Genomic DNA, 26,130 nt, shown 5'->3' with positions numbered 1-26,130 from the left:
GGTGACATACATGTAGATGTCACCGGCTTGTTAAATAAGAAACACAGAACCGATTGCAGAGTTAAAAACCACGAGGTCAGAGCAAGAGCGGAAAACCTTACCCTTCACTGCTTCTGCTGTCCTTCCTCTCCACAAGAGACCTACTTCTGTGTGTCCTGTCTTTTTTATAGGCTTTCTGTTCTGTTTTCTCATTGGTTGTAAACCCACATGACCTCCTCGTCACTGCCTGTTTGTACAGGCCTCCAGGTCTTCTATGGTTGGTATTGAGATTAAAGGCGTGTGTCTGCCATGCTGGCTGTGTCCTTGAACACACAGAGATCTACCTAGCTCTGCCTCCCAAGTGCTGAGATTAAAGGCGTGCACCACTACCGCCCAGCTTCTGCTCTGGCTTGCTCTGACCTCAAGGCAACTTTATTGACATACAAATAAAATCACATTTCAATACAAATAAGATATCACTATAGTGACAAGCACCTTCACCTGTCAAGCTATCTTGTCAGCCCCCACCTGTCTTTTATAGATGAGGTAACTAAGCATGGCTGCTTGCCCAAGGTGAAAGTTGAGTATAATTTGGTCTCCTGCTGATTCCAGGCTTCGGAGCCCAGTGAGGGGTAGGAGGGCTACAGGGCAGCAGAGCCAGCAGGTCTGGGAGGCCTTGGAGGTCTGCTTTTTCTAGGGTTAGTGCTGCAGCAGCCTTCTGGCAGAAGAAGAGCTGGCTTCTGCTTCTTTGAATCATTGGTTGGCTTCTGGCCCAGGGAATGCCCAGCTCCTCCTACAGAGAAAGATACTTTCCTGGGCGCGTGGAGGCACACCGGAGAGAACAGGGGATTGTCACCCATGGCGAGGCTGGAGAAAAGGGCCCTGAGCTGGGATAAGCTGCAGGGCGTGTGCTGTGTGCCCTGGTGGAGAGAAACCTCAGGCACGACTGAGGCTGTGGGATTGACATGAGTAAGAAGTTGAGGAAGGAGAGGCCTTCCTGGCTGGAGAGGAAGCCTTGGAAAATGTAGCATTCCCACTACCAAAGCAGTTGGCCTGTCCCCAAGTGAGCATGTCTTGTGGAAGCATCAGAGTCTGGCACCTCTCACCCACGGTTGTGTTTTTAAACCGTTTTCACGGCACTGGCTCCTCAGCCTTGTATCACCCCTGAAGTACAAAGCCATCTAGTTAGAAATGCGGCTGATTGATTGAGTTCCACAGCCAGCCCATGTGGCAATGATGTGATGGAGTGTCTGTTAGTACGGCTCACGTGTTGTGTGCTTGCGCATATGTGGGTCCATGCTACGATTCCCAGCCAAGGCAGCACCCACTGCTCCGCTGCCCTGGACACACAATGCTGGGCAGGAGGGAGGAGCGCTTCCCAGATTCCGGGATCTCAGGAAAGAAGTCAAGATAGCCTTGAGGCCCTGTGTCCTGCTCCTTAGCAGCTCCCACAGCCCCTATCACCCGCTTTCCCCTGCTGGGGAAGTAGGAAGTTGGACCAGAAGAGATCAAGAACCTGGGCAAAGGCCCAGCTAGAATTCTGAGCTTGCTTGCTAAAGTGCAGATTTTCAGGCCCTGCCCAGGCCCACTCAGCATGGGCTCCCAAGGATTGTTTTATTTTGAGACGGGTCTCCTGTAGTCCAAGCTGGCATTAAATTCTCTTTGTGATGGAAGCTAGCCTTGAACTCCTAATCCTCCTGTCTTCACCTCCTGTGTGCGGAGGTCACAGGCATGAAGCCTCTGCTATACTGCCTAAGAACTCTTAAACTGGCTGTGGACTGATGTCTGCATCCAGGCTTGGTAGACAGTGAAGGTAGCAGGAAGAATGTCACTGGTCCCCATGGGCCTGGGCCAGCTCTTTGAAGATGCTTTCCGTTGGAGGAAAGAAAGCCACAAGGAACTGTCAAGAAACAGGGTTCTAAGCCTAGCCCCCCTACCTGGCCTCATGGGGGCAGTGGTGAGACTCTGCCATCAGGCCGTTCCTGGGGGAGGAGGCACCCAAGTTGTGGTCCCGCAAAGAAAGGCTTCCCACCACAGCCCTCAGCCTGAAGAAAAATACAACGTGATGCTCACTTCAGCTTTCTGGTTTATAAACATGTGACATTGGGTAACATTTCCAGTAACAATGAAGCCAATGGAAAAACAAAGACTGGGGGAAATGTGCCTTGCTTATTGTATTAGCACCTTTTTCTGATCTAAAGTTACTTAGTTTAGAAACAGAAATGTGCCGTGTGGAACTGGGTTGGCTCGCAGCCTCTTTATAATTGGTCAGTTTCGAAATGTGAAGGCAAAGAGTTTTTTCCAAAGTGTCAGGAAATTTAGAAGGAAAAACGTACTTTTTCCCTGACTCTTTCTTTGCCCCTTGGATTTTGTCGCCACGTGACCCAAGCAGCTGGCCTAAGGACGGACTGAGTTAACATCAGGCCAGGAGTCTTGCATTTAAGATAGTGGGGCCATGTCGAGATCCTTCACATTGCCCAGCTTAGGGGACATTAGCCCCTTGTCCCCACCTTCCCCTCAGCTCTGCTTCTGACTTGAGTGTGTGGTGTCTTGGGAGGGGCATCTGTGGTCTCAGCGACAGCTTTTGCTTATCTGGGTCTCCCTGGGTCACCCTGGGTCCCTGGAGGTTCCCTGAGTGTTAAACAGGGTCCAGGTGAGTAGATAACCATCCCTGTGGGAGGGTGACAGGTCAGCAACACAGGCCGCACTAAGATTGTCTTTGTTATGTTGACAGTGGCCACGTGGAGACCTTGCACATGGTTAGATCTGTCAGGGAGGAACATGCCTCTGTTTCCTGCCAGTCCCACCAGTCTGGTGGCTCCTGGGTCCTCATTTGCATTTGATCCCAGGGCTCTGATTTCAGACCCCGTTCCCACACTCCTATGAACTGGGCCACCTCTACACAAGGCCAGTGACCCTGTGGACAGCAGTGGCAGTCCGGGAGACAGGAAGGGTCCTTGAAGGCTGACTGGATAAGAAGCAAGTTTCTGAGAAAGTGCTAGTTCTGGGCCTTCCTTCTAGGACTGCATGGTTGCAGCTGGACCCAGAATTGGCCTCCTAGGCTCTGGCCATGGCTGTTTCATAGATTTGTTTGCTAAGCAGCTGAGAACCTATTATGTGCCAGGCCATATTGTCCCAGCTTCAAGGATTCCAAGATGAATTTGAGGTCTTTTTCTTCCAGGACCCCTAGTTGGGTGGAAGAGTAAGTCAATCAGTGTCAATAAATACAATAGCACAAATACCACAGGTGGGTGGGGCAAAGCGATCTAGCCCTGCCAGGGAAATGCCAGACCGTGTACATTTACTACGGGTTTTGTTTATTTCTTTGTTTACTCATTTATTTTTGTTGTGCTAGGATGTGTCACTTTTTTATTGCTGGGACGAAAGGCAACTTAGAGCAGAGGAGTCTGATTGGGCTCATGGCTCCGTAGGGTTAGTCTCTGATGGTGGAAGACTGGCATGGCAACAGGCGGCCAGAGCAGCCAGCTGAGAGCTCACTTCTTGCTCCATAAGCAGGAGACAGGGAGCACACTGGGGACGGTGGGAGCCTTTCACGCCCTCAGAGCCTGTCCCTACACCTCCTAAATCCCTCCCAGAGAGTTCTACCAACTAGGGACCAGGTGTTCAAACATATGAACTAATGGGGGCGTTCTCATTCACACTACCACATAGAGATTAAACCCAGGCATGCTAAGTAAGTTGTCTACCACTGAGCTGTACAGCCCCAGCCCCCAACCCCTCTTTTTTTTTTTTAGAGACAAAGCCTAAGTTGTCCGGTGTCTAGAGTTCCTGTTGCTGATAAAACACCATGACCAAAAGCAACTTGGAGAGGAAAGGGTTGATTTCATCTCAGTTCACGGGCCACACTCCATCACTAGGGGAAGTCCAGACAGGAACCTGGAAGCCAAAGCAGGGGCCATCGGGGAACACGGTTTACTGGCTCGTGGTTCACTCAGCCTGATTTCCTATCTCCTCCAAGACTACTGCCTAGAGGTAGCACCGCCCACAGTGGGGTGTAAGCCTCCATACCAATCATCAGCCAAGCATTTTCTTGATTAAGATTCTTTCCCAGATGACCCTAGCTTATGTCAAGTTGACATAAAAACTAGCCAAAACACACACACACACACACACACACACACACTAGCCAGCACAGCCATATTGGCTGTGAATTTGTGCACTTCCTGCCTCAGCCTCCTGAGTGCCAGGCAAAGAGAGCGCAACTGTGCAGAAGGTGTCTATCTGTCTATCTGTCCAGTCACAGCACTTGATGGCCTAGTATATAGACTTCTTCTAAACTGGGTATCTAAGCTAGCTATGGTGACACATGCCTGTAATCCTAGCAGAGGAAACAGGAGTTCAAGGTCATACTCGGCTACATAGCAAGTTTCAGGCCAGTCTGGGTTACATTGAGACACTCTCTAAAAGAAGGGGCTCTTAAAAAAAATTTTCATTACCTGGGAGACTGAGGCACATGGGTCATGAGTTTGAGGCTAGCCTGGGCTACATAGTATCTCAGTAAGGAAACGTAATAAAGCAAATTGAGCATCTAGCTCCTCCACATCTCCAAGTACCGACCCTGAGGTTCTGTTTTCAGAGACGTAATGCAGATCACCACCGGCTAATAGAAACAGTGCACCTGAGTGGGAGAAAACTTGCCCCAGCCTTCCTTTAGAGTAGGGCCCTGGAGCAGGCTCCCAGAGACACTTTTCACACCCATAAAAGGAGTGCAATAATTCTAGCTGATTTCCTGGCCATGGTCCCCATCTAGGTGTCTGTCATTAGGACATGCTTCCTAGGCTTCTGCCTGTGGCCTCTTTTGGGGACAAGTATCCATCAAGCCAGACTCCCCAGAACTGGTGATGGGCTAGCACTAACAGAACAAAGAACAGCCTTCTCCTAAGGAGGAAAATGTGGTACAGTGCTCAGAGAAGTGAGCAGGAGGCACAACAACACAGGCTGCGCAGGGCTTTGTTCCTTGGAGGGAAGCTCAGCCTCTGCTCTGGTTTGGAGGGGTTAACTCCACCCCCAGGCCCCGCATCCCCCCCACACACACACACCTGGCCTGCAGGCACTCTCAGCTGCTGCTTGCTGGGCAAAGCTTAGTCACCTGAGAGCCAGCTGTGGGGATTTCCCCAGCAGTGAGGCATGCGTGCATGCTTTTCTGTGTGCGCGCACACAACTCTGTTTACACGACATCTGTAAGCTCAGGGGACCTGTCCAAACCCTTGCAGAGCAAGGGCTGGCCAAGTCAGGAGAGGCCCAGGGGCTGCCAGCAGACACTATGGGGGAGGGGGCTGACTGAACCTGGATTTCACCAGTCATGGTAGATAAGCATGTTGCCCTGCACAGATTCCCATTTCCTGTGACATCCATCTTGCCACACAACTGTATTGGTTATGGGTATTTTTTTTTAAAGCCCTTGGAAGACTTTGAAGCAAATGTTGTCAGTCAGCAGCTTTCTGGGATGTTTTCCTGGGCCTGAGGGCCTGTCTGTGTGCCATGGTGTCCAGGAAGGTCAAGGGCATTCCCCAGCCTCAGAAGGCCTGCATGTAGCTCAGGAGGGCAACTCTGGGCTAGATTAATGTCAGGCTACAGGCATCCAGTGAGGGGTAACTGGGCACTTTGAGTGTCTGAGGTATGGTGGAGTCAAGAAATTTCAGGGCTAACTGGAGAGACAACACTTTGGGTGTGTGTGCTAGGTACGGAACCCAGGGCCTTGGTACATACTAGGATATGTGCCTAGCCTGGCTCAGTGTGTTTTTACTAAACACCTACTATGTGCCAAACACCTGCTAAGACTACAGCCCTAGCAGGCATTCTGGAGCTGTGGCTTGTGAGCCTTGCTCAGAGTCAGGCCCTGTTACATCAGTAAGGGGGCTCACCCTGGTTCATCTCTCCCAAGCCACTGTGGTGAGTCTCAGAGCAGAAGGACGCTCTTTGAGGGTAGTGGGGGGGGGGTAGGCTGCTTCAAGCCAGGGGCTTCTGGAGCAGACAAGATCATTGGGGGGGGGCAGTTGTACAGTCCTTCATCCTGTGCTGAGGACTTCCGATCAAGCGGCAGGCCCAGCAGTGCGGGTGGGCATTGCTCACTCAACGGCTGGCAGTTGATTCTTTGATCTGATAGCCGGAGTCCAGAGTGCGAGACTGTGTCCTGGATGAGAATGTCCATCCTGATGCGCTACCCTTGCCTCCCTCCCTCCAGTCCTTCCCTCCCCCGTCTGGCTCCTGGAGGGGCTTGCCAGGGGATGGGTAGGTACAGGATTAAGTCTGTAGGCCTGAAGTGGCTGGCTGGCTTACTGAAGTCACTGACCCATTTCTGTGCTGGCCTTGTGTGCGTGTGAGCACACATAATGCCCTAAGTGGGGGCTTCTCAGAGGATGGTGGGTGGAGGAACTGCAAGGAAACATCTCGGGGTGTGGGGAGGCCCACCGAGGCAGACCACCCTGTGGAGGGAGTGGCTGGGGCTGGAATTTTCAGTCTTGTGTTTGTTTCTTCTCTGTTGCACACAAGCAGCAGGCCTCCAGAGAGGTAAGGACCTGAGAACTGAGGGGGAGGACACACCCCGGGGGCTGTGTGGGGTCAAGCCCAGCTGCTGGGAGCAGATGCTCGGCCGCACCCACCCATTTCCCCACCCAGTGCCCCTTTGTCTGCCCACACATCTCCCAACTAACGTGGCCACCTGTCTTTAAACAGAAGCTTCTGGTCTCAGCAGCTTGCAGGCCTGCCTGTTACTCTCTGCTGAAGCCCCTCCCGCAGACAGCTGAGTCTTCCCAAAGGTGGCCTTCCTTCCCTCCACTTGGCTGGACCGCCCTGGTCCCAGCCCTGACTCGAGAAGGCATCCTTTTCTTGTTCCTTTAGAAGCTGTGGACCGCTCCCGTTCCCCCACCTGAGCAGACAGTCGGTCTGTTTTCTCTGAGCAGCTCCTACTTCAGGGTCCAGTACATTCCTACCCTGGGCTGGGCTGTCCCATGTGTACCCTGGATTCTGGGAAAGGCAAAACTCTGGGGGAAGGAGACCTTTGTAGCTGCATGTAAAATGTGGGAACGTGACTGGTTTACACAGAGGAGCACAGCCGAAATCAATAAGGCCAGGGGGGAAACCCAGAAAATGAGGTCTCCCATTAGGCCCCTTTGTTCCCAATCCCTGGCCCACTTGCCTGGGCTCCGCTCTTCCTTGCTGTGGGGCCTGAGGACATTAACTCCCCTGGGCCTCAGTTTCCTCCTCTTCCTATAGGCAGATTATTGTACGGGTTAAGTACAATGTATGTCAAATGTTCAGCACCATGCGCCGCCCTCCTCAGGTTGTGCGAGAAGTGATGTCATCTACCTGAATTGTAAGCAAGTGGTTTTCTCTCTGTGCGTCCCTGAGTCCCCACATGGTCTTTCTGGCCTGTGTGATAGGACCAGGAAGCCAAGATATCACAGAGAGGGGAGATTGGAGACAAAAGCTTAGGATTTTCTTGTCTTTCAGACCCCCATCAGTAACCCAGCCCTACTAAATTTCTGAAGTACTTCTTCCAATGGCTTGGAACCTGTATTTAGTACAGCCACTTAGGGCTTGGGCAAAACTAGCTGCATACTTTAACAACTGAAAATATGGAACCTCTTTTTCATAAATGATGGATGATTTCAACCCACTACAGCTTTAAGCTAGCCCAAGGCCCTTGTGTCTGTGTACAGGATCCCAGAAGGCTGCACAGAGCACTCCTCTGCCTGGGAAGCTGGGAGCAGGATGCAGGGCAGGTGGAGGAAGACATTAACCCATCACCCTCCAATCCAAGATCACAGTCTTCCCTCTGTGGGTTTGTGTGAGGGGCTCTGCTCACACTAACGTAAGCTTCCCAAGGCTGCCAATCTGAGAAGCAGTTCATATAACCATCTTAGTTCAACTTGTGTTGTAGGAACAGATGCCTGAGGCTGGGTTATTTATTTATTGATACAAGGTCTCATGTAGCCCAGGATGGCCTCGAGTCTCTGACACTCCTGCCTCTGCCTCCCAAATGATGGGATTACAGGGAAGGTCTACGATACCTGACTTTATGTGGTGCTGGGATTTGAACCCAGGGCTTCACTCATGCTAGGCAAGCTGCCAACTGAGCTACATCTTCAGCCTCAAGACTGGCTAATTTTTATAAAGAAAAAGGGTTTAGCCAGGTGTGGTGGTGCATGCCTTTAATCCCAGCACTTGGAAGACTGAGGCAGGTGGATCTTGGCGTTTGATGCCAGCCTGGTCTACAGAGTGAGTTCCAGGACAGCCAGGGCTACACAGAGAAACCTTGTCATGAAAAACAAAACAGAAAGAAAGGAGTTTATATTTTGGTTCAAGGCTCAGGAGGCGGAGAAGTCCGTGGTCACAGAGTTGCCCCTGCTCAGCAGCAGACAGTGGAAGGGCAGGTGGGCCCGTGCAAGAGGGACAAAGGAAGCCCAAGACCCACATCAGAAGCTAAGCCGTTCCTGGGAGAAAGGCATTAACCCCTTCCCCATGGTTGCACCACATGACCCAAACACCTCCCGAGAGGCCTTACCTCCCAGCACTGCCCATTTGAAATCACGTGATCTTCCACCAGGATGAACAAGTTCTGACAGAAGCATAGTAGTGAGTTGGGGGAACCGGCCTTTGGCCTTTTCGTCCTGTCTTTACCATCTTATTTTGTGGAGTACTCTCCCAGGGGCAGTTGTCCTTTCATGGCTGTGTCTGCTCCGGCTCCCTAGAGTAGCCGTCAGTGTAGACAACTATTCTTTAAAACACGGATGAACCAGGTGGGGCTATTGGAACAAGTGGAGCCCTTGTGTGTCCATGTCAGACGTGGGGGAGATAGGGACGTGCTCCACACATGAAAACAGCCGATGCAGCTGCTGCTGCTGCTGCTGCCATTAAATACAGGGCTGGCAGCTATAGGCTGACAGCAGTGGCCAGGTTTCCCAGTGGTGTAGTCAAAAAGGGAAAGAAGCACACGGAATCTAGGACACTTAAGAAGTTGCCTCTGTGCAAAGCTGAGTTGTAGCAAAGGAAGGAGGGGAGAGCCTAGGATGCAGCTGGTTGCTTAGAAGCTGCTCAGATCAGAGGTATGAACAGTAGAATTCCCAAAGAGGGAGAGGCCTCCCCTGAGATCCTGAAGGAGGGAAGGGCTGGGAAGGCCAGGATTTTCATTCCATGGGACCTGGCAGAATCCCTGAGCTGTGAAAACTGGTCCCCCAAGCCTTTGGCTCACTGTCATTCTCCATGGAGTTTGGGCAGTTAGCACACACACACACACCCGCCCCTCCCCGGTCCCTCCACCCAGGCCTGCAGCCCACCATAGGTTTATTAGTTTGGAATGTGGAACGTGTTCTCCTCTGGGGAAGTGTCCTGCACACACTGTTTAAGACAAGATTGGGTGTGTGGAACTTGATTCCCACAGCTCTGCAGTTGCTCAAGGTTAGGGGCTTCAAGGCAACAGGGTGGAGTGTCCCTCATTTAGAGTAGTCAGGACCTTGGGGGAGCTTCTGGAAATTCAGGAGTACCTGCTTGTCATTTGTAGCTTCTTCCTCATCACCCAGACCCAACAGGAGCCAGGGTCAGCCTCTTAAGTGTGCACCAGGCCCGGTGTTTGGCCATACCTGCAGACACTGGGCCTAGATTCTTGGTGGTATGGCTGGCCAGCAGGAACAGTTGTGACAAGAATGTGGATGTCACAGATAACTGAAAGATCCATCTCTACACCAATGTATCACCCTGGAACCCACAGCTTCGGCTGTTATCTGCTTCCCATCGTATCCCAGAGGCTGGTCCCCACCTGTCCTGCCAGTGTGAAAACTCTGAAGGAGATGGGGTGTCAGGCCTTTTTGCTGCCAAATTATGGGAGGAAAGGAGGATCAGATGGCTGGATGTCCCACTTCAGCCACCGTAAATGGCAAAGTGAACACAAGACCCAAGCCTATTACTCTTGCTCCATGTCTCTGCTCCCGATGCTTTGCTTAATTTTTTCATGGCTATAGCAAATACCTGAGGGAACAATTTAAAGGGAGGATAGGTTTATTTTGGCTCATGGTGTCCCAGAGGTCACGGTCAGAGTCACGGATCAAATCTGCAGCTGTGGTCTGGATGCTTCTCCAGCTCACAGCACTGTTTCAAGATTAGGAAGTGAGGCCTAGCTGCTGGGAGTAGCTCACCAGGAACCAGCCTTGGAAGGTTATACCTGCCCTCGGTTCTAGCCTCGCTCCCTGTTTCTTGGCCCACCTTGCTGTGAACAGCTGTTCACACTCCTACTGCCGTGAAGTGAGCTTCCGCACCACAACAGACTGAAACCATGGGCCCGGATTCAGCTTTCTTCTTCAGTTGTCTCTGCCAGGTCACAGTAATGCAAACGTAACTAACAAATTCAGCCACATTGCTGTGGGCTGTGGTGTGCCAGAACATCCTGGCGGCAAGAGTCTGTGGCAAAGCAAAGTTGTTCACCTCACTGCAGCCGGAAGCAGAGAGGAGGAGGAGGGGGGAGTCAAGATGGATCTCTTGGGCCACGCATCTCCTGAGCTGCTTCCTTCCAGGTGGGCTGCACTCCCTGTTTCTTTCCAACTCCCACTCCCTTGCTTAGGTCCAAAGCCTCAGGATCACTTCCCTGAACCCCATCAGCTAGAGACAAGACCTGCAATCCAGAGACTTGTGGGAGATGTTTCATGTTCAAACGTAACTCTGCCTTCAAACCTTATCTCCTTTTTGGGAGGCAGTTGGTTTTCAGAAACTGAACCTGTGTGCAAGTGATTCTTTTTCTCTGGAAAGATGGTCTTTTTCCAGGACTCGTTTGATCACATGTGTTATGGCAAGTACCAGGTTTCTGCCAGGAAAGTCGAGAACGTCAGATGGCCACCTGAGAGATCAGTAGGCCTGAATGCTGTAGTTGGCAGGTGTTGAATATGGAAGCCCAGAGAAAGTAAGCCCTTTGCCCAAGGCCATAGAGCTAGTTCCAGCAAGGCCAGGCAAGCAGACTGTAGTTGCATGCCCCTCATTTTGTGGCAGACTGTGTCCCTGTTCTGCGGGACCCTGGCTTCTTGGTCAGCAGAGGACAGAAAAGAAAGCAGCAGTTGGTTTGTGTTGGTCACAGCTGTTACTTGGCTGTGCCTTCCTCTTGCCCCAGAGCCAGCAGCCCTGTCTGCCTGCTGGCCGGAGGGCCTGGTTGTGTGAGCCAGAGGCTCTCTTCTGTTCATTAGAATGAGGTGGAAGGGGTCCTTCCCACCCCAGGAGAGAGCTTGCCAGGGAGGGCTGGGAGAGCAGGATTGGATTTACTCCGCACATCCAGGGATTGGGAAATGAATCGCTTTTAAAAAGACAGGCTTGTTTCTAGTCTATTCCATTTTCCTCTGAGGACAGGGAAGAAAATCCCTGCTTCTGGAGCTTGAAGTAGGATGGGCATGTGCTCAGGTGTCCTGCCTCTGGCCACTTCCAACCTACCTTGTCCTTCTGTGAATAAAGTTTTATTGGAAGATGGATGGCGCAGTTACTGTTTTTAGTATAATCACTGGATGATTTAGAGAGAGACAGAGACAGGCAGGCCAACAGACTAGAGATTGACCCTTGGTCCTCAGATATGCTGCCAGGCACTTTACCATTGATCTACACTCCCAGCTCTCTTTAGCTTTTGAGACAAAATCTAAGTGGCCCAGGCAGGCTTTGAACTCCTGGTCTTCCTGCCCCACCTCCAAAGTGCTGGGATTCACAAATTTTCCCATGCCCAACCCACTTTTACACTATCATGGTAGAACTGAGTGGTCTTCCCAGAGACTATCTGGCCCCTGGCACCTAAGGTAAGTTTTCCCTAGCCCCTGGCCTAGCAGAATAACCCTTCCTGGGTTTTCCACACCCAGACAGAATGCCTTTCAGTGGCTCCCTAGAGGAGATTTGCCTTTTCTCCAAATATTTCCTCCTGAGGAACCGAAAGGGAACCACAAAGGAAGAAGGGGTTTGAGATGTGGGCGCAGGCAGGCAAGGCCCCCATCTTCACCACACTCTGCACAGGGCCCTCCTTGTCTGTAGCTACTTAGAACCTTGGTGGTCCTCAGCATGTCTGCCCTTTTTGAACTATGAGGGCAGTCCTGCCAGCTCCCAGGCTTGGTAAGAGGTCCTGGCCTGAGACCCAGCCCTGTTTGTTCCTTATTCTAGCTGACCCAGTCTGAGGTTGATAGTGGGAGGTATCTCAGACTAGATGCAGGAGTTTTCTTGGTGTGTCTAATGTAGTGTATCGTTCAGTTACCATCCTTGCATCAGGGGCCGTGACTTTCCTAGTGCCTCCAGAGCTGAATGAAACTGGGAGGCCCGTGCTACCTACATCATGGAAAGTGTTACCAGCCATGGTGGCTAACCTTTAGTAAGTACTGGTAATTACTAGGCATATGTTGGCTACTGGTATTACCTCATTTAGTCACCACAGCAGCCAAGAAGGCAAGCATATCACTTTACCCTGAATTTTACAAGCTCAAGAATAGCTTTGAGGGGCTGGAGAGATGGCTGAGTGGTAAAGAGCACTGGCTGCTCTTCCAGAGGACCCGGTTTGACTCTCAGCACCTACATGGTGGCTCACAACCATCTGTAACTCCAGTTTCAGGAGATCCAACAGCTCTTCTAGCCTTCTCGGTCACCAGGGATGCAAATGATGTACAGACCTCTATGCTAGCAAATCACTCAAATACAGAGAATAAAACAATTTATTTTTAAAAAGAAAGACTAGACTCCAAATGATGGATTAACTTCCCTAAAGGGGCGGGGCCTGGGTTCATACCCGGGCCTGAGACCCCAGAGACCTCTCTAAAACTCTCCACAAGCAACTCACTCTTGAGTTACAGTAAAATTTGGAACAGCAGCTTCCCAGTTCTCGGGGCTGGGGTGGGGTGGGGGGTGTTTACTGAGCAAGTGTGTAGTGTGCTTGAAATGTAGCATCAAGCTCTGGTTGTCTGATCGGTGTCTCTGCAAGAGATGGGCCTTGTACTGACTGTGTAACCTTGAGTGAGGGACTTAATCTCGCTGGTTCAGTTTGTCTGCAAAATGGAGGGGTAGCAGTACCTGCTGTTGTGGGTTTGTCCTGGAGAGTAACTGAATAGCCCTTATGTGAAGAAGACCGCACAAAGACCACAAATGTTGGATTGGTTCTGACTGCTGTGAAGAGGTCTGCAGCTCCCCCTGGCCAGTGCTACAGCCTGCAAGGGTTTGCCTCTCCTGTATGCAGCCCAACACTAGCCTTCTGACTGTCTCTGGCGGCCAGGCCCTGCATTTGGGGTTATCTCCAGGCATGGTTTCATTCTATCTCATGGAAACTTGGGCCAGTTACTCCCCATGTGAGAAATGTCTCCTTAACGGTTTGAGGCTGGAGGTGTGTGCCTACCTCCTGAGTCCATCAGGAGAGTGAGTGGTCCCCTCTAGGCAGAGAGTGCCTGTGGTGACCTCTGGTGTTCGTGGGGACTTTTGATATTCCAGAAATATTTGAACCAGTACTAGCCTGGTGGCTCAGCCCGTTAAGGTGTTTGCTGAGTGAGCCTGGTAACCCAAGCTCAAACCCTGGAACACATGTAAAAGTGGAAAGAGAGTCAATTCCCTAAAGGTGTCCCCCTGTGGCATGCCATCCACCACACACACACACACACACACACACACACACACACACACACACAATTAGAAATGTTCATATCAGTGAACAAGTGAAGGGGTTCTCCCCATCATAGTGCTGATGATACCTTAGCCCATAATGACCTGTCCCCCACCACACTTTGGTTTTATTTATCCTTCCTCTTGGCAGGAAACAACATAACCCTGTTTTACAGGTGAGAAAACTGAGGCCCAGATAGGACACCACTGTCCAAGTCTGGAATGTAGCCCTCATGTTTCTCCACCACTAAAGGTCCCTCTTCTGGGCCAGTGTGAAATAAAGGTCTTTGTAGGACAGTGGTTCTCAACCTGTGGGTCACAACCCCTTCGACAGTTGAACAACCCTTTCACAGGGGTCACCAAGACCATCGGAAAACACAGCTCTTCACATTATGATTCATAACAGTAGCAAAATTACAGTCATGAAATAGCAACAAAATAGTTTTCTGGTTGGGGTCACCACAACACGAGGAGCTGGATTAAAGGGTCGCAGCGTTAGGAAGGCTGAGAACCGCTGCTGTAGGAGCCTTGTTCCCTGCATCACCATCCGTGGGGGTGCGGCTGTGGCAAGGGATGAACAAGACTTCAAGGCAGAGTGTATTATAAAACTTGAAAACTACCCTGACATTTGAGGTCCTGGGTCTGGTCTGCTGAGCCCGCTGGCCTTTGACAATCCTTGGAGCCACCAGGCCCCATGGGACCAGCCTCCCACATGGCTACAGAGGCAGATGCCTTCTCCAGCCCACACTAAAGCCGAATCCCATTGCAGGGAGGGCCTGGGTCAGAAGTCTGCTTCAGAGATGCCTGGGTTTCAACAGACACCTCATTATCCCAGCCAGCCTCTGTAATCATACAGGCCCACGCCCAGCAGTCATCCCAGGCCAGGAAATCACTCCCTCCCCTCCCCCGCCTTCCGCCCGGGGCGCCCTGAACCTCGGTGTGTGCAGCCACTCTTCAGTGGCCCTCTCGCCTGCCTAACGGTTTTCTCTCCTGCTTCTCCTTGCTCTCTCGGGGACTCGGCAGTGTGGCTAACCAGCTGGACCGAGTCTCCCAAGAAGGACGTGACAGGTACTGCCTCGCATGCATGCGTGTGAACATGTGTGTCCCAGCATGTGTGTCGAGGAGCTGGTGCGCAGGATTCCTTGCGCATGCTTCCCTTTATCTGCATGCGGGGCTTTTCCACTCCCTGGGCTTTCTGCTTGCTGGGAGAACCCTTTCTAGTCCTCAGATGAGCCATGGAGCCTTACAGAGTGGTGGCCAAGTAGCAGAGTGTGAGTGAGTGCGTGTGTGCTGGCCCAGTGCCTGTGGGTTTGAATCCCAGCTCAGCCATGCCCTGCCTGTGCTGCCCTGCGGAGGTTGCATAAGCTTCCCAAAGGCATGTGATGCCATCTCAGGGCATTTCTGTTCCAGGATGATGGTGGGCTGCTCTCATCTTTCTTTGGCCTTGTCACATTGGCCATCCCAAGGAGAGTAGCCAAAAATGAGCTGTCTCTAATCTGAGGCAGGGAATCAATCCCTGACACCCAAACCTATCTTCCGGAGATCTCTCAGGGGAGCTAGAGTCCTGGAGAACAGGAGGGCCCTTCTTGAGAGTGTGGCAGGGTGGATCATAGATCTAGATCCCAGTAGTCCAGAGCTTGGGATTGCCCCCTAGAGACTTAGCCTTTATCTGGTCTATCTGGGTAGAGGGTCAGGGTCTTGATTTTAGCCTTGTGGCAAAAACCATGTACAGCAGGACTGTAGTGATTGGAGTAGGTGGTAGGAGAGGGATGGCACTTCCAGAAGGGTCTTCAACAGGGTCCCTTTCTTTCCAAGAGCAATATTCAGGCTGAGGGTGAGGAGGCATGACAGACGTTTGGAGTGAGTAGGGGTCTCGGGCCAGTTGCAGGGTTAAAGCTCCAGCTTCATCCCTCCGCCCCGCCTCCACACTGCTGTTGGCAGGGAAGGGGATGTTGAGCATCCCGGGAGAGAGGCCAGGAGAGAAGGCAGCGGGGGAGGTCGCCCTTCCCTCCTGGTTGTCCTGATGGTGTTCCCTATGATGCTGGCCTGGGCCTGAGCTAATCACTGGGCTCCTATCCCTTTTTCCCCTCTGCTCACGCCAGTGAGCCAGATCCCACTTGGCCCACAGCAATACATTCTATTCACCGAACGTATAGCTGAGAGGCCAGCAGCCCAGTGCAGCCTGGGAGGAACCGGCTACGAGGGGCCGTTGGGTCTTGGTGGCGTGCCCAGGGTTGGGAGTGTTAGGAACCTAGAGCTGAGCTCCCACAGGGCCTGGCTTCTCAAGAGGAGTCCAACTCTCTGGAGCCAGAGGCCCAAGGGAGGCAATCCTCCCGACCCTCACTCTAGAGTGGCAGGGATAGCCAACTGAGAGTCCAAGACTAGAGTCTCTCCCAGCCTTGGTGTCCCTTCTGGAATGTTGGGGGAATTCTGTCAAACAGGAAATGCAGAGGTGATGGGCTGATGCCAGAGATCCTAACAGATAGGGTCCCAGAGGCTGCTCAGCCTGGCATCCAACCTGGAGTGGCCTGGAGACTCTGAGCTGACTCTCCAGCTGGTAAGCCCCCGCCTGCCTGGAGGTGGGTCTAGCAGAGATGGACCACAGGGAAGGAAGCAGCTTTAGGCTTCCCTCTCCACCCTCCCAGTGCAGTGGCCTTTCCTCCGAGCTCCCTCTGGTAGTGAGGGCTTTAGGTCCTCCCAAGTCTTCCATGCTCTGCTCTCTAAACAGCTGTTTGTACTTTACTGGGGGCTTTAGGCCCTGTAACTTCAGTGCATGCGCAGAACAGCCCCTGAGGTTCTTGAACGTAAACTGGGGAAGGTTAAGAGTCCTCCCCAAGGCCACAGAGCAAGCGAGGGCAAGGCTGAGCTGGACACTGATTCTAGGCTTTTGCTTTTTGAATGCCAGGCAGTGGTTGTGTCTGGGTCCATGTCTTGTGACACCGGTATCATACATAGGTGACTGGTCGGAAGCACATGGCCTGGTCGAGAACCATTCCCAACCAAAAGCCCAGGAGAGAACAAGAGATTATGGCCAAGTGCTAAGGCGCCTCCTGGAGGGGCAGAACTGCTTGGGTAGAATTGAGCGCAGTGGGGAAGGGGAAGAAGCATGTGGAGCAGGGGGCAGGGCCCTCAGGAGAGGCTTCAGAAGAGTGTCCACAGGGACGTGTTGGGTGCTCAGTCCGTTAGTGGAGGAATAGCGGGGAACCAGGAGAATACCAATCACAGGAAAGACGGCTTGAATTTGCCTCTTACCCTCTAAGTAACGAGGAGCCCTTGACGTATGGGAGTGGCTTGGCTAAGACCTAGTTTGGAAGCTTAAATTGACAACGAAAATCCCAAAGTTCTGTGCAGATGGTGGAGTACGGGTATGAGGCAGGGGTAGGGCAGAGGCCCCAGGAGCCCAGCCAAGGATCTGAGAGAGTGTAAGTATCCCCCTCCTCTGCAAAGCCCCCTTCTAACCAGGAGGCAATGCTCTCTAGAAGGGGTCCACCCCTCTGCATTCTGCCAAAGCCTTCTTGCCTGAGCACAAGAGGCCTCCCCCCTCCTCAGACAGACTCCTCCAGACCCCAATTTTCCAGGCCTTGCCTGCCTTGGAGGGGATCCAGAGCTGTCTCTATAGGTGACATCACCGCCCACCACCAAGCGGTTTCTCATCTGGATACCTGCTCTTAGTGCCTGCTGCCATGCAGTGACTAGTGCATGAAGGGGTGATGCCAGAGGGCGGAGCTGGGAGCCTGCCTGCGCTGGGGGTGGGAAGGGGGTGGGAGAGAATCCCACAGCTAGTGCAGCTGTCTGCAGGAGGAGTGGCAGCCTGCCTGTGCTGTGTGACCCCCGAGAACGGGCTCTTTGCTCTCCTTCCTGAGTCCCAGAACGCTAGCCATTGGAGGCTCCAGCCAGTTTTCCAGGCAGACTTCGGATGACGGCTGTGGGTGTGTAGATTTCTCTCTGCTTTGAAATCTTGCCTCAGATTTTTCTTGGCTTGGATCAAAATGAGCTGACATCTGTCCCCTCACTGGCACCTCATCTTTGTCCTTACGTCTTTGTCATCTGGCCACGAGCCCAGAGCTGCACGCTCCATGTTGCCTCAGCTTCACATCTTTTCCCCACTTCCAGGTCAGCCATTTATTGTCCCCCCCCCCCCCCCCAGCCACCCCCATTTGGGAGGTAAGGCCCTTCCTGGTTTAGCCAGATGGGCACAGCAGTCACACCGTCTGTCTGGAAGTGTGTTCATTTCGCACTCAGTGCCTGCCACTAATGGACGTATGCACTAGTCATGTGCTAGTATGCGCTAGAGGTGATCACGAGTCCAGTGTTGATCAGGTTGCCAGGTGTGTGGGGATGCAGTGAGGCAGGGTCCTTCCTAGAGACTGCACATCAGTGGCACCTGTAGGCCATGTGTGATGCAGGCGTTAAGGTCATGTGCTTGTTGGCATGGGACTTGGGTTTAGTTTAGAATCTGCTTCCCCTAGAGACATTCAGTTTACACATGTGTAACGTGGGGCTGCGTGGAGCCCTCTGTGGAAAGCTGCTGTGAGGACCAAGCAGGACACTTGGATGGACATTCGGTTGGCTGTTGAGTATGGGACTGATCCTGAGGGGCCCTGTGGGGACTTGCATGAATTGGCATCTTGGAGACTTAACTCCTTCCACTGTCCCCTTTGTTGGTCTTACATTCTCCTCTCCTATTTTTCACATCTAAGGTCCCCTCAGTGGCTGGTCCTTTTTTGGTTTGTGCTACACAGGCACTGATATCCCCCAGGGGCACAGTGGGAGGCTGTCTGTCGCCCAGTGCCCAGTCTGTTGCTAGCTGGTGCAGAGGTTGGCGACATCTGAGTACAGAGGCTGGGCTGCCCAGCTGTTGGTTGTGTTTCTGCCCGAAATACAATTCTGGCTTTTCAGGGGCTCCCTGGGGGCTTGCATGTGTGCACTCATGGGGCACACCTCAGCTTCTGAGTCTCTAAAGGGCCCATCTGGGGCTGCAAAGCCCACACACATCATGTGGGAGAAGAGTTTCTTTGACTTTCCCAGAGTTCTCTGGCCACAGACCCTGACAGCACCTTCTTTATAAAGGACTCAGAGGTCTAAGCAGTGCCTCTCACTCTTGGCTTCGGATTTGAACAGTGGGACAGGAGGGGGTATGCAAAATGACTCATACTGAGGCCCCACCCACTAAAGCTGGCCCTCTGAAGCCTAGGCATCAGAGTTAAAAGGTTTAAAAGTTCCTGGGATGAGTCTGTGTTCTTAAGTGGAGGATCATTATGTCAGAAGGACAGGGTGTATGGAAATAAATCAGTGTTCTGTAATTAGAAGAGGGATGGACTTGAACCTTTGAAAAGACCATGAGTAGTTTGGCTGTCTCTGTATGAGCTGTGGGAACTGCATGAGTCTCTTGTCCTCTCTGGGCCTCTCATTAGTTTGGGAAATAAACAGGAAGAGAAAGGGGGTGTCTAGAGGTGAACTGAAGCCATACCTGTCTGGCCTGTGAGTCAGACTCAGTCATGTAGAGGGAATGTGTCTGAGGCTGGGGCACCACAGGAAACTGGACTATTTCTATGGCCACACTAGTGGTGTGAAACATTGGTAGAGTTTTGCATTTGTTTTGGTTTTGAAGCAGGGGTCTTGACTGGCAACCCAAGCTGACCTTGAACTCCTGATTCACCTGCCTCAGCCACTAGTGTGGGAATGACAGGCTGACCGGCAACTGTGGCATAAGAAATGTACTGGAATTCCCTTAGGGGTGGAGAGGTCTGGGAAGGCTTCCTGAAAGAGGTGGTTAGTCATTTTCTGGCTCATGGATTATTTGAATGCCAGCAGGACATCCTGTCTTTGAGCGTGTCCATGGTAACAGCTGAAGAGCAGAGATCTGACAGTACATCCAGCCATGTACCATTTAAGCTGAGATGGGCACTCAGCCTGTCCACTTTCCAGCCTGGTGCTTGTTTAACAAATGTCACCCTGGTCTAGTAGCCAAATAGGACAAAGAAACTGGCTTGCTCCTAGAAGAGGGCTCACCTGCCCTCTCTTGGATACACCCGAACCTTTGACTCTGAGGCTTTGAAACTGCCCAGCACTCCAAGGCAAGGGGGAACCGGTCACCCTCTGCTGGTTGCGATGGCGGTGAGGCTCAGGAAGGCTCCTCTGGAAAGCCTAAGGCTGCTGTCTGCCTGGCCCTCTGAGAGCCAGGAGGACAAGAATGGAGCCGAACTTGAGGAAAAGTTGGCGGGGGGGGGGGGGGGGGGGGGGGGTGGGCTAGGCTCGCCAGCTCTGGCGCTGGGACTTTCTTCTTGGGTTTCAAGTAAACAGTCTGGGCCCTCCTCCCATCCCCTGCCTCCACCCCCAGCTCCTCATTCGACGGGTCTCATGTGTTTCTATTTAAGGGTTGCGAGTAAGCCCAAGTGATTGGCGGCCTCAAACCCTCTTGACTCTTTGCTGGACCTAGGCTGTGGAGAAGTTCTCTCCCTCCTGAAGGGAGCCCTGCTGCCTTTTCTCTCCGGGTTTACAGGCTTGGGATAGATAGGCAACAGGCAGGCCTCCTGGGCCTCCCCCCTGCCTCTCTTCTTTCTCTCCACTGTGCTCTGGTCTCAGGCTTCATGGGCCTCCCACTGTGCTCTTGTGGCCCTCCTCTTACACCCCAGCCAGCCCAAGAGTCTGGAGAGACAGAGGCCCCAGGCCTCTCTGCAGACTCCCCCATGCCTGGCTGTGACTAACTTCGCAAGCAGCAGCAGGCTTTCCCCTCAGTTCCCTTGTCTTCCATCTCTGCCTGTCTCTGCCTCTCTCCACCCACTTCTCCTCCCCTCGTCCCCTGGCTCCCCATGTCCCCCGGTCCCCGCGGTGCAGCGGGCCGGTGTGGGGCCTTGCTATATGGCCTGTCCTTGGGGCCCAGCAAGCCGCGAGCCCTGGCTACGGGCCGCTCCTCGGTGCAGCGCTGGCGACCGAGCAGCCTCCCTCGAGGGCGATGGACAGAGGGCGCCCCGGACGCGGCGCCACGGCCAGCCGCTGGCTCACCGCATGCTTTCTGCCCTCACCAGGTGCCGACAGCAACGCCGAGCCCATGATCCTGGAACAGTACGTGGTGGTGTCCAACTATAAGAAACAAGAGAACTCGGAGCTGAGTCTCCAGGCCGGGGAGGTGGTAGATGTCATCGAGAAGAACGAAAGCGGTGAGTGCCTGGCCTTCGGCTATCCAGTCCTGGGTCCAGCCGGGCTCCTGGGCCCGCCTGGGTTTTTGTTCCTCTCCTCCTCCCCCCCACCTCTGCAGCTATACGTTATTTCCATCTGGCAGGGAGAGGGCCAGGAGTCTGAAGTTCCCCTGTTGGTTTGGGCTGCAGGCCAGCAGTTTGCCTGGTGGTGAAGAATGTCTCCCTGGCTTGAGGCTAATTAGCCAGCTTGTGCTAATGCAAGGCCAAGGTGGCAGCAGAAGCATCCATCCCCTGTTCAGGGACCCCGTGCCTACTGAGGCCCAGAGGAGAGGGTGGCTTTAGCTCCAGTGCCCAGTGACAGCTTCCTCAGTTGAGCTGTCTGCCAGGATCCAGACAGAAGTGGGAGGACCCAGCCAGCTGGTGGAGAAGACAGGCCATGACATCACAATGGGTTCCAGAGTCCCCAGACCCCTAGATGTCTGAGGAAGGAAGGGCCAGGCCTGCCGACGTTGGCTAGTGTCTGGGCAGTGAGGGGGGTAGTGAGCTGACTGCCCCCTGCTGAGCTGGAAGCTACCAGGGCCTGGGAAGAGGGCCCAAGCACTGGATAAAATCAGGTCCCAGGGCCAGGAGGGGAGCTGCATGCAGCAGCCACTTTGTTATTAGGAGCTGACATGGGGACCATATCTGTAGCTTCCCAGGATCTCCTGGTTCCAGGGTTCTTGCAGAGTGGACCAAAACCCCTTGGTGTCCTTGGCAAGAAAAGGCACAGCAGATACAGAAAAGAGGGGTCCAGTGTGTCGGTCCTATGCTGCAGGCTCATGTGGCTCCTGAAGGGCCCTTGAAACCACAGCATCCCCTGCAGCTGGCCCACAGCCTGCCAGGTGGGCCTTGAAAGGATTCAGGATCTGGTTTTGGTTTCAGTTTCAGTTTGCTGGGGGCAGGCCTTGTGCATAGGCGTACCCCTGGATTGCATTTGTGGGCCTTTCAAGAGGGAGGCCTGATCGGCTTCTCTGTTCCCTTCTAATAGTTCAGAAGGTGCCCATTCTGTAGACAGAATGAGTGAGGTACAGAGAGCTGGAAGAGAACTTCTGAATGATAGTGCCTCTAGGTGGCTACTAAGACGCTAAAAGAAGTCTCACTGGATGCTCCAGGGGGCACAGCTTCTGAGCAGAGCTGTGAAATGAGCGTGGGCTGGCCTCCCCCTCGTGAGGTGGCCATCTTCCCAGTCCATTTCCTGAGAAGTCGGGCTCTGTCCTTGTGCACTGTACAGATGACAGCACGACCTGGCCTCAGATCCTGATTCCAGGTGACCGCCACCCTGGTTCCCTTCCTATGGAACTTTAGTGTGTCTTGCTATCAGCCCCGTCTCCCTGATCTCAGTGGAAGCTGGCATTGTCTTGCGGGCTGGCTCTGGAAGCCCCAAGGCCCTCAGGTCCCATGAGGGATCTCTCATGACTGAATAAGAGACAGCACAGGAGAAAAGTTTGTTCACTTGGGAACTTGCTTCTAGGAAAGGCAGGAGCCCGCTTTTGAATGCAAGGTCGGTTCTTCTAAGAAGTTCTGCCTTGGGGACTCACGTACGCTGCCACACCTCCACCGCAGTATGACCCAGAGTAGCATGAGGTGGCGAGCCTCTGAGACTGGGGTCAGTCAGCCATTGGCTGGGATGACAGAAGAGTCCCACTACATGATTCCAGGCTGTGTGGTGGCACGTGTTTAATCCTAGCATTCAGGAGGCAGAGGTAGACACTGGAGTTTGAGGCCACCCAAGGCTAAATAGTAAGGCCCTGTCTCAAAAAAATAAAAAATAAAAATTAAAAAGGACTCCAGGGACTCACCTACCTTTCCCTTTTCTGTCCCGGATCTGTAACCTTAGAATACCCGGACTCTTGCCTAAGGGTGAAGGAAGGAGAACTCAGAGAAGGTGTGCGTCTGTGTTAGGCTTAGAAACAGTGTGGAGAGACCTGCTTTCCTGCTAGTCCCCTTGACTGAAAAGAGGCCTCGGCTTGGTACTGCCACCCATCCCTGAGCAACCCACTTAAGCACAGAGACCCCATAAGAGGGCTGCTGTCCTTAGACACAGGATTCTGATTACTACCAGGCAGGTGGGTAACTAACTCCAGGTCCCTTTACTGGGCCTTAACCTTGTGGCTGCTTGGAAGTAGAGGCCACCTTGTGTCTGAACTGCTGGGTGACTCAGCAGGGCCCTGGGTGTCGGATGGAGAGAGCCTCGGTAACTGTGGCTTTCCTGTTCTCGTGGTCTGAACAAGGATCTGGCGTACTGTGGCCACCTGTCTGTCTGTTCATCTAAAATCAGGATGGCTAGGATATATATCCAGCTCAACAAGAGAGATGGAGTAGGGGGAGAAAGCTAGATGACCAGACTTCAGATCCTGGGAGAGAATTCTCTGGTAAAGAAGCTGGAGGCTGAACTGTGGAGGTTGTAGGTGAGGTGGTTGCATCCTGTGAGCTGCTTTGGAGGGAGTGGTGAGTGAGGCTTCAGAACTCTGGAACAAAGACCCAATTGTGATGCCTTTGACCTGGGACATGGTGAGCGTGTTACAACATTTCCACAAGCATTGTTGGGCAGCAGCCCCAGTGAGTACCATCCCCCAGGCCTCCCATCTGGTGCAGGCCTCTGCCTATGTACCCTTTCACTTAGCTGGGAGTCACTCAAATGGAGGGTCCATGGAGAGATCCAGCAACCTCTGCCTCTGCCTGTTTGTCAAAGGTCCCTGCGACCTGGACTATAGCCACAAGGTAATGTGGGGTGTGGACATGCCAGCACTCTGTGGCTGTTACCCATCTAAAGAGATGTGTCTGGAAGGTGATACCAAGCCCATAAACAGTAAGCACCAGGCTCCAGGCCCCTTACTGAATAGGGTAATTGTACCAGTTTCATGGAGTAATCCTATGTGGTAGAAGGCACTTTAACCATTTTATAGCAAAAGTAACAAAGAGTTTAGGTGATTCTTAAAATCTGAAAGCTGAAGTCTCTCCCTCCAAAAAGGCCCTGGGGGAGGCTGAGATGTGCTGATCTTGAGTGTTGAGTGGGTAAAAGTATGTGTCACTGATAAGTGGATTGGAGACATGGACTGGTAAAGATGATCAGAGATCGCCCTAGAACATCCTTGCCTAAAGATTTCCCTTGGATCTTCCTAGCATGGTGTTTATAGGTAGTGCTGTATTAGTGATTAAATTGATCCTTTGAACTTAGAGGCAGGCATCAGTTGAGAAGATCTCAATAAGGTGATGTGTTCCCCACGCTAAGGATAATCAATCTCAAGAAACACATACATGGGCAGAAGTCGCAAGCACCTTTTTGATCAAACAGAAAGAGGCCACATAGGAAGACTCTGTTCTCCACTGGTCAATAGGATCACGTAGAGCAGAAAGATACAACAGGTTTGGTAGCTTTACCATCCAGCAAGCCATACCAGGGCCTGCTGGCATGACCCTTCACCCTTGACCTGAGCAGTGGTACCTGAAATACCTCCTTATAGGACATCCTTGTGTCTCAAAGACCCATACAGACTGCCCCTCTGGCAGGCATAACAGGTGTGCCATCTGCAGACGGGTGATGTCAGGGTCCTGGTTGCTGGTTTCTGTTTTGGGCGAAACTGCCTGTAGCTTTCCGGGACCGTTTCCTTCCAAGACTGCAGCCAGGCAGGGAGTGTGGAGACGAGTCATCTGAATTTCTCCTGCCTCGGCTTTCATCCTAGGAGTCGTTTACTTCCTGGCATTGCCATGATACGCTGAGGGTTCTTATCCTTGGAAACGGATTCTGAGCTCTCGTCAATCCACTCACTTTCCCAGTGAGAAAACTAAGCCTTGGGAGTCTTTACGCTCCAAACCCAGTGCCTTAGTACAATTGCTCTGTGGCTAAAGACTGGAAATCCCTTTAACTTTTTCAAAAGACTATGGGAAAATCTCACTGAGGCCAGGAGTGAAGCATGAATCCCAGCCTTGGGGAGGCTGGGCCTGGGAATCCTCACTCTTTCCTTCCTTGGCTCTGTCTCTGCCCTCCCTGCAGTGTGTGTGTGTGTGTGTGTGTGTGTGTGTGTGTGTGTGTGTGTGTGTGTGTGTGTGTGTGTTAGGGGGTAGGGGGAATCACATGGCATTCTTACGGCAGTCAGAGGACCAGTTTCCAGAGCTGGTTTTCTTCCACTGGGGAGTCTGGGAATCAAGGATCAGACTCAGGTGGTCTAGCCTGTGGAACAAATGCTTTAGTTTATTCTTACCAGCTAGAAGGCAGGTTTAAAGAAGAGAGCTATTTGAGTAAGGGGAACCCCCAAAACATGGGTGTCTGCAACTTGTTGAGAAGCAGTGTATGTAAGCAGAGAGGGCCAGGAATTCAGACCTAATGCTGTGGGCTGAGAATGTTACTCTGTGGTAGAGTACTTGCTTAGCATGCTCAAAGCCTGGATTTCACCCCCAGCACTATAAAAAGAAAAGAAGGGAGGGAGGGAGGGAGGGAGAGTGGGCCAATGGGCCAATGCTACCCTGGCATTAGAAACAAGAATCATAATTTGCTTCTTAAAAACTCTTTTTTACATTTACTTATTTTATTTTACATATATCAGTGTCTGCCTGCATGTATGAATGAGTATCACATACATGCCCGGTACCTGTAGAGGTCAGAAAAGAGCATCGAATTCCCTAGAACTGGAGTTTTACTGATGGTCATGTGGGTGCTGGGAACCGAACCCAGGTCCTTTGTAAGAGTGTGCTGTTAACTGCTGAGCCATCTCTCTAGCCCTTCAGTTTTCTTCTTCTAGAGTAAATGGGGACAGTGATATGTACCACCCAGAGTTTATAAAAGTGAAACATACTGTGCATAGTGCCTATTAATTACTCACTGTTCATTTCATGATATTTGAATATTTTCTTTGTCCCAGGCCCTGTGACAATTGTTACCACGCCCATAGGATCATGTCTGATGGGTGTGACAATTCCAGCACTTAGGATGAGGACTGTATTGGGAGAGCAGGATAGCTTTAATTTGTTAACTTACGATCTGCCAGTGGGCATTCATCACAGCGTCCATGTGGAGGTTGGAGAAGAACACGTGGGAGTTGGTTCTCTCTTTACTGTGTGGGTCCTGGAGATGAAACTCTGGTGGTTATGCTTGGTGGCACCCTCACCCACTTGGCATAGCTTTCTAGACTTCCCGCCTTCTTAAGTTGACTCTATTTAGCTTAGATTGTGCTTGACTAAGGAGTGACCTGAATGCTGATCCAGACTTCCAAGCTGTGCTGCCTTAGGAAGTTGGACACCCCAGTACAGACAGAAGAGACTGTTTCTAGAAAGGATAGTTCATTGCCAGATGCAGATTAATGAACTAGTAGTACTCCTGTCTCCAAAACAGCCTTGTAGGAGTGAAGTTCCCTGAATCAGT

The 26,130-nt window shown here is 52.2% G+C and overlaps 1 protein-coding gene across 2 annotated transcripts in view; it reads left to right on the top strand.

Annotated features, from left to right (window-relative positions):
* Sh3pxd2a (SH3 and PX domains 2A) overlaps positions 1–26,130 on the top strand; it is a 160,511-nt gene that overhangs the window by 84,129 nt on the left and 50,252 nt on the right. Inside the window, exons 6-7 of one of the 2 annotated variants that reach the window (XM_036171892.1) lie at positions 14,617–14,661; positions 20,622–20,753. In XM_036171892.1, coding sequence (XP_036027785.1) covers positions 14,617–14,661; positions 20,622–20,753 — 177 coding nt within the window. The remainder of the gene's footprint in view (positions 1–14,616; positions 14,662–20,621; positions 20,754–26,130) is intronic. The other variant, XM_036171883.1, reaches the window with a different exon arrangement.

This window comes from Onychomys torridus, chromosome 1, assembly GCF_903995425.1.
Source record: "Onychomys torridus chromosome 1, mOncTor1.1, whole genome shotgun sequence".
NCBI lineage: Eukaryota > Metazoa > Chordata > Mammalia > Rodentia > Cricetidae > Onychomys > Onychomys torridus.
The sequence above is the reverse complement of the archived record's forward strand: the minus strand, read 5'-3'. Positions and strand labels throughout refer to the sequence as shown.